This window comes from Giraffa tippelskirchi, chromosome 6 (assembly GCF_054371585.1).
Source record: "Giraffa tippelskirchi isolate mGirTip1 chromosome 6, T2T-mGirTip1v1.2.pri, whole genome shotgun sequence".
NCBI classification, from domain to species: Eukaryota; Metazoa; Chordata; class Mammalia; order Artiodactyla; family Giraffidae; genus Giraffa; species Giraffa tippelskirchi.
In genome coordinates this window covers 57,553,617-57,561,779 of record NC_137280.1, presented here as the reverse complement: position 1 = coordinate 57,561,779, position 8,163 = coordinate 57,553,617, and the positions used below count along the sequence as shown (strand labels likewise).

The 8,163-nt window shown below is 41.3% G+C and overlaps 1 protein-coding gene across 2 annotated transcripts; it reads left to right on the top strand.

The window, feature by feature from the left end:
* Positions 1 to 723: 723 nt before the first annotated feature.
* PPDPFL (pancreatic progenitor cell differentiation and proliferation factor like) lies at positions 724 to 5,534 on the top strand. Of its 2 annotated transcripts, none has more exons than XM_081497986.1 (5): positions 724 to 877; positions 1,147 to 1,241; positions 2,857 to 2,934; positions 3,223 to 3,322; positions 3,571 to 5,534. In XM_081497986.1, the coding sequence occupies exons 2-5, from the start codon at positions 1,187 to 1,189 to the stop codon at positions 3,635 to 3,637; spliced, it is 300 nt and encodes a 99-aa protein (XP_081354112.1). In that variant the 5' UTR covers positions 724 to 877; positions 1,147 to 1,186; the 3' UTR covers positions 3,638 to 5,534. The 2 variants fall into 2 exon arrangements, with proteins under 2 accessions (XP_081354112.1, XP_081354113.1); XM_081497987.1 differs by having other exon boundaries at positions 3,405 to 5,534.
* The last annotated feature ends 2,629 nt before the right edge of the window (positions 5,535 to 8,163 follow it).

The window sequence follows — 8,163 nt, the reverse complement described above, 5'->3', positions numbered from 1 at the left end:
TTTAAGCCAGTGAAACCAACAGCCACCAAATGGACTGAATCATCAATTGACAGCGTCTTCTTCCCAATATCAAGGGATCCACAGCTGGACCTCTTGGCAAACTGAGTTTAGGAAATTGCAAAACAGTTTAAGTAAGGACCATTGTTAAAAGCAGAACAGAAATGCAGCTTTTGTTTCAACCAACGGTGTTGCTAGAATGCCATCGAGTTCCTGTTTCCTCAGTCCCCATGATTTCCATGTGTCTTGGATTGTTCTTGCTGGAATCTCTAACCTGCTGTCCATTGGGGGTGCAGTGAACGGTCCTCCTCCAGAAGGCTCCCACGCTTCCCCGACCTCTTTCCTGTCCTCCAAGACCCTGTGACTCTGCGCTGCATCCCCGTGGCTGTGATGATATCTAGTCCCCCTGCTGGCCTGGGGCCTGTCCATGGTGTCCCCCTCAGAGCCCAGTGTGGTGCTGTCCCTAAGTGTGTGACTGTCCCCAAACTTGTGTCTCTGTCCCCAGAGTGGCTATTACCTCTCTCCCTGTCAAACCAGCAGTCCTGAGCCAGGACTGTCCAGAGGGCCAGGACAACACCACATCCGGGCCAAGACCTGCCTGGCCCACAGCCCACCCCGGCAGGCTGACCCAGTCAAGGGCACACAGGCAGGCAGGGCGCCTCTGGCTCTGCCTGTGGTGGCCCAGTGCCCACCTGTGAGCGTTCCCAGCTCAGGTTTCTGCCTTCCAGACCAAGGGGTGCTGTGCTCCCAGACGGCTCACCCACTGCCCCATAGCAGGTCTGTCCTGGATCACCATCAACCAGCCCTTCCTAAGTCTGCATTTTCTGAAGACGCTGTAGACCCACGTTCATTGGAAGAGCAGGCTGAAGAAAGCAGGCAGGTGAGTGATGGTCAGGGCTGTGTTTACACTTCTGGAGCCAGCTGTGGGCATGGTTATATTTGGATATATATTTTTTCTTGTGTTTTCACCTAATGAATTGCATTTTTTGTTTATGGCAATGAATTTGATTACAATTTTGTGTGAACTCTTTAGTTCTTGATGGGATATTTATGACATGGTAAATTATGTTGCTTTACAAAAAATACTCACGGAAAAAGGAAGACGAACCCAATATGATTAACTTTAGCCTCTCATCACCTATTTTGCAGGCTGCCCGTGACCAACTCACTGGCTCCTGCTCAGGGAACAATGGCATCTGTGCCTTCCGCTGGTTGTCTTTTGGCCAGAAATCAGTATTATCGAAGTGAGTCATAACAACTCTAGAGAGTGGCCCTAGAGAATATGATCTCAGATGATGTTTGTGGGGTATAATTAACCTAAGTATTATGTCCTGTCAGAACTAAAGGGAAAATAGTGACAATTCTTTGTGACAGTGAAGAAAATAGGAATAGACCTTATCAGAGATTCCCCGAATCAATAAAAACTGTTAAACCTCATCACTTTGCTTTAACTATGTTTGTTATAGCCATGACACCACTAACACATAAATAAGTAAAAGTAAGCTTATATTTCACAATTTTGGTGGGGTTGGGGGAAGGGTGGGCACTTCCCTTGTGGCGCTAATGGCAAAGAATACTCTTGCCAATGCAAGATTCAAGGGTTTCATCCCTGGGTTAGGAAGATCTCCTGGAGGAGGAAATGGCAATGTGGGTTTTACGTTCATGTGCCTTGCTTTTAATAGGATATACTAAAACCTGATAATACTACATAAATAAAATATTCATTTCTGAGAAAAGAGAAGTAGCACAAGTGTGTTTCAGAGGTTCTCTCATTTCCTTTTTCTCCTGTGGTTAATAGGTCAGCTTCTACCTGGCCAGTTTTATTTTTATTTATCTCTCCATCTGTGAAAATTTGTAGCTAAATGGAAAAGTATAGCTTCTCAAAGAAAATTCAGAAATTTCATAAAATGAAACAAGCAATCATTTCAGAACCAAGCTATCATTTTTTGAAGTCATACCAGCCTGTAGAAAAGTCTTATTTCAAGGGTTGTTTGTAGACAAGAGATGGAAACATATACTAATTTATTCTCCCCCATCCAAAGTTAAACTATGCTCATGTTCTTAGAGTTATTACATTCTTAAAAGTTATTTTTCTATTCTTATCTTTTAAAATACTTAGGTTTAAAACACAAGTATGATATGACAAATAAGATGTTTTTCTTTTAAAATGATTCTTTTATTTCTAAATTTGATAACTTCTGTAGGATATTTAAATATAATACCTTATATATGACTTGTATACAAGTAATATATTTAATACAGTACAATAATATTCATTCATGATTTTGTACTTTTTAAGATTTTAAATTTGATAACATTTATTATATATTTTGGAGAAGGCAATGGCACCCCACTCCAGTACTCTTGCCTGGGAAACGCCATGGACGGAGGAGCCTGGTAGGCTGCAGCCCATGGGGTCGTGAAGAGTCGGGCACGACTGAGCGAGTTCACTTTCATTTTTCACTTTCATGCACTGGAGGAGGAAATGGCAACCCACTCCAGTATTCTTGCCTGGAGAATCCCAGGGACAGGGGAGCCTGGTGGGCTGCCGTCTATGGGGTCGCAGAGTTGGACATGACTGATGTGACTTAGCAGCAGCAGCAGCAGCAGCATTATATATTTTAAATTCTACTTAATATCTGTGTGAGAGTTGTTCACCATGGAAAGGAACACACTTTATTAATAAAAATGTAATATGCATTATTCTGGGAGACTTCTAATTGGCTGGTAATATAACCAAATTTTCAGTTCATAATCCAGAATTAAATGATTTCAGACCATGCTACTTGAGAGTTTATATGTAAAATCTGTGTTGGCTTATTATTTATTTGCTTGTTTATTGTTGTTTCTTTCCTACAGAGGCCAGAGTTTCTTCTGGCACCTCTTTAACTGGCCCTGATTCTGTCAACTTCATAGGTGATGACAAAGCCCAGCTAGGTATGTAGTTTATTTCTTATCAGCACCACCCTCCTTATTTCCCTTTGTTTTTCATCTCTCAATTGTGTTTGATAAGACCCTGATGCTGGGAAAGATTGAGGGCACGAGGAGAAGGGGGTGACAGAGGATGAGGTCATTGGATGGCATCACTGACACATGGACAGGAGTTTGCGCAAACTCTGGGAGATGGTGAAGGACAGGGAAGCCTGGTGTGCTGCAGTCCATGGGGTCACAAAGAGTCAGACACAACTGAGTGACTGAACAACAAATGTGAATTTTATTTGATAGGATTACCCGAAGTGGCAGAATCCATCTGGTGGTTTAAATCCTTTTTTCAATCTGTGCCTGTGCTTTCAAACGTAAAAAGAGAAGACCAGTCTGCTTGTGGGTAAGTTTTAGTCTTTTCCTTTAAGAATATTTCCTTTTCAGATGAAAATAGTGCATGTCATAATTATCACATCAACCGACAGGGATAAAACGTGGTCGTCTCTGGAAGGTGAAGCCTTTGATGTAACCTGTACTTGAGGGCAGAGATGGGGACACAGTTTCTTCTTCTAGTTAATCATCAGTCAGATCTGAGCATTCTATCTCCAAAGAGAAATCGAAAACTCATATGCTGTTATTATTACGGTTTAGGGGGAATGGACGAGGAAGCAGAAGCAAGGTACCTCTAGGAACAAATAACCACTCTCTACTCCAATAAGAGGAATCACAGCTCCTTGGAGAAATGGCTGATTCTGGAACAGTAAATAGATTCTGAAATAGTAAAAGACAAGTCTGGACCATTTCATGATGCCCCCAAAGATACAAATGCCCCCAAATGATGGGGATATATCAAAATGACATGGGAGTGAATTGGGCATGTCTGGGACTATTTCAGCGATATTTTTCCAATTTTCCTAGACTGTGAAGACCACCTAGCTTACAAATGAGCATTTCTCAGCTGATCATCTTTGTTTTGCGGTTTGGAGGGCAGTGTTGTACAGTTAACTACACTATGCAGGTATTACTATTGTTTGCAACTCTATGTAATAGCCACCCGCCGAGGCCCTGCAAGAGTGACCCCCAGACCCTTTAACTCCTGAGCTACTCCTGGTGACCTTCTCCTTTATAAGAAGATGAAAACCTTCTGGATATCTCACTTACCAGACAAGACCACTGCAGCCACACAGAGGGCAAAAGTTTAGGCATTTTCTTCAATGTTGAGAGTATTCCTGCCACCGGTGTCAGCTACACGGAGAACACTGGAAAAGCCTTTGAAAACATGTGACCTTCAAATATAGAGATTCATATGAAATAGCCTTTTCATTACCCTTATAATTTTTCAAATTTTTTTAAAAATCGAAAATTGTGTGTTAATTTTCAAAAAATTTGTTAAACTCTCATTACATCTGTTAATTGTTTTATTATGCCTGAAAACTGAAGCATTCATGCCTAACATAATTGTTCTAAGAGCCCTGGATTCAGAAGTGTAAAAAAGGAGTTGGAGAAATTGTATTTTTAATCATGAACTTTGGAAATAGAAAACATACCCATAAATATATTACCTGTTAAACACATTACTGTACATAATTGGTTATGCAGATTTTAAAATTCATGATTGTAAATTATTTTCAACAACATGGAAAACTATGATGGTACCAAGTTGGATGAAAAAAAGCAGGATAATCTGTATATGGTGTGAACTTTGTTGTATTTAAAAGGTATATATGCTTAAGATTAGATTGGAAGGAAATATATCAAAATGGTAATAATGGTTATTTTTAGAGATGGGAGTTTGTGTGGTTTTCATTTTCTCCTTTGTATTTTTCTGTACCTTTCAAATTGACTAATATGAGCATGTTTTTGTGTGTAATTTGGAATACTTAGAGGAGGGCTGGAATACACTTCCTGAATGTGATTATTCCTGACATCGGATAGGCTATTTCCTACTTTCCTTCACATTTGGTAGATAATGCTAAAGGAGTTTCAGCTGAAGATTTTCTGATACTGCTTGCAAATATCTTTCAACGTAAGGTGCCAGTCTTAGCAGTTAGGGATGCTACGTTCACTCAGAAGTAGACATCAGTAAGCGCTGGTGTGGCTGATGCTGCACTAAACACCTGGAGGGAGCAGTGTCTTTCTGCCCAACCGCAGGACCGCGCAGCCATGGCAGGACGGCTTCCTCAGTGATGGACACCTCACCAGCCTGCACTGGTCCCTCCAGATGGGATGTGTCCTCCTTCTAAGTCACGTTTCTCCATCGCTTTGCTGTCAGTGAAGAGATTCAAACATCCCTGTGGCGCAATAGTACTTCATTGCTGACATATTACTGCTCTTCTAACGGTTACTTGCCTTTACACTTTTTGTGCATTCATGGAGGCTCATTAAACCTTTGAGCTCCACATTTCATTTGCTTTTACTCTAAAATCAAATTAGCATGATTGAAGACTGAATTTTTCCAAAGTGAGAGAAAAATACAGTGAAACAAAATGGTAAATTGTGGGGGGTTTTGTTTTTAATTTGAGATTATTAACAAATTCCTTTTTTTGTAATCACTTGGGATATGTGTGAACAGATGGCTTGTTTAGTTTATTGGATAAATTTCCCCAAATAAGCTATCAAGTCGGTATTTACTTTGTCTACTTAGAAAGATACTGTTTGTTAAGTTACACTTTTGCCTTTGTGTTGGCAGTATTTTTAATGTGTTTAGTGCTGTTACTGAAAGTTATTATTGTTTAAGATAGTTAAATTTTACATAAGGTTTTAAATCCAACATTTTATTATGAACATATATAGTTATTAAGCACTTTAGAGTACTATCAGTTCAGTTCAGTCGCTCAGTCATGTCCGACTCTTTGCAACCCCATGAACTGCAACATGCCAGGCCTCCCTGTCCATCACCAACTCCCTGAGTCCAGCCAAACCCATGTCCATCGAGTCGGTGATGCCATCCAACCATCTCATCCTCTGTCGTCCCCTTCTCCTCCTGCCCTCGATCTTTCCCAGCATCAGGGTCTTTTCCAATGAGTCAGCTCTTCGCATCAGGAGGCCAAAGCACTGGAGTTTCAGCTTCAACATTAGTCCTTCCAATGAACATCCAGGGCTGATCTCCTTTAGGATGGACTGGTTGGATCTCCTTGCAGTCCAAGGGACTCTCAAGAGTCTTCTCCAACACCACAGTTCAAAAGCATCAATTCTTCGGTGCTCAGCTTTTTTTATAGTACAACTCTCACATCCATACATGACCACTGGAAAAACCATAGCCTTGACTAGACGGACCTTTGTTGGCAAAGTAATGTCTCTGCTTTTTAATATGCTATCTAGGTTGGTCATAACTTTCCTTCCAATGAGTAAGCATCTTTTAATTTCATGGCTGCAGTCACCATCTGCAGTGATTTTGGAGCCCAGAAAAATAAAGTCAGCCACTCTTTCCACTGTTTACCCATCTATCTGCCATGAAGTGATGGGACTGGATGCCATGATCTTAGTTTTCTGAATGTTGAGCTTTAGCCAACTTTTTCGCTCTCCTCTTTCACTTTCATCAAGAGGCTCTTTAGTTCTTCTTCACTTTCTGCCATAAGGGTGGTGTCATCTGCATATCTGAGGTTATTGAAATTTCTCCCGGCAATCTTGATTCCAGCTTGTGCTTCATCCAGCCCAGCGTTTCTCATTATGTACTCTGCATATAAGTTAAATAAGCAGGGTGACAATATATGGCCTTGACATACTCCTTTTCCTATTTGGAACCAGTCTGTTGTTCCATGCCTAGTTCTAACTGTTGCTTCCTGACCTGCATACAGGTTTCTCAAGAGGCAGGTCAGGTGGTCTGGTGTATATATATATATATATATATATATATACACACACACACACTACATCTATCTGTGGATTTGTAGTTGCCAGATAGATAGATGTATAGCTATAGATCCTCTGAAAAATATTAGGAATCTTTCCAAAAAATAATGTTAATGTGAACTCATATAATGATTGGCTTCCCTGGTGGCTCAGTCAGTAAGGAATCTGCCTGCAACGCAGGACACCCAAGTTCGATCCCTGGGTCAGGAGGATCCCCTTGAGAAGGAAATGGTCACCCACTCCATGGACAGAGGAGCTTGGTGGCTGAAGTCCATGGGGTCGCAAAGAATCGGACATGACTTTGCGACTATACCACATAAAATGATTAAAAATTGAAAGGCTTGCTTTGTGCTATTCCAGAGTTTCTACAGACTTATGATGATAGAAATAGTGACAACAAAATGTCTCCTAGGTAAATTCTAGATAGTTGATTCTAATGCAATTTTCCCACCATTCAGACACTTTGGGGCTGTCTTTAAAAAGTACCTCAGATGTAGGTCTCAGCATAACTGTTGTTTTAGTTAAAACATCTCCTGGCTTTGCTGCCTACTGAGGAGATAATAAATAGTAAAGGTAATTATGTCAGAGGGGTGTCCATGTGATCTGAAACATGCTATGATCATTCTAGTGTGATTTACGAAAGGCTATTTGACTGGGCCTGGATGTTGGTATCAAATGAAACAAAGCTTTGATAATTTGCCCTCAGTTTCTGTGAAATTTTATGTTGAGATTCCACTAACCTTTTTGAGAAGTGGTTTTGAGCGCGCGTTGGCGTCTCGGCGGCAGAGGTCGCGGCAGGTTGGACATTATTGGCTCCATATTCATTACAGATAAAGCCGCCAACAGCTAGTCCAATTCTCTCTGAAGTCCTCCTGCTAGAGTTTAGGCCTATTTGATGCTTCATACATTCTGTAGAAGTTAGGGTTGTTAGGCCAATACTTTGGCCATCTGATGTAAACAGCTGACTCATTGGAAAAGACCCTGATGCTGGGAAAGATTGCAGGCAAATGGAGAAGAGGGCAGCAGAGGATGAGATGGTTGGAAGGCTTCACCGATTCAATGGACATGAACTTGGGCAAACTCCAGGAGGTAGTGAAGGATAGAGAGGCCTGGCATACTGCAGTCTATGGGGTCACAAAGAGTTGGGCATGACTTAGTGACTGAACAACAACAACAAGGGTTGTGAGAAACAAAATTGCAGAATTCCATTAGGCTACTAGAGAGTGAGGATATAAATAATTGTCCAGGTTGAACAGCGTAGAGCTAAACTTCTAACTCATAGACATTCAAGAAATGGAGACAGTCATAATTAATCCACCAACGCCCCCCCCCCCAACAGCATTCTCTGAGGTCCACACTGTCCCCTATAGTTGAGACTGGCAGCTCCACTCA

Excerpts from the sequence above, each read along its gene's own strand:
- PPDPFL (XM_081497986.1), top strand. The coding sequence starts at position 1,187 with ATGGCATCTGTGCCTTCCGCTGGTTGTCTTTTGGCCAGAAATCAGTAT. Across the intron at positions 1,242-2,856 it reads CAGAAATCAGTATTATCGAA|AGGCCAGAGTTTCTTCTGGC; the intron begins GTGAGTCATAAC and ends TCTTTCCTACAG. Across the intron at positions 2,935-3,222 it reads TGATGACAAAGCCCAGCTAG|GATTACCCGAAGTGGCAGAA; the intron begins GTATGTAGTTTA and ends TTTATTTGATAG.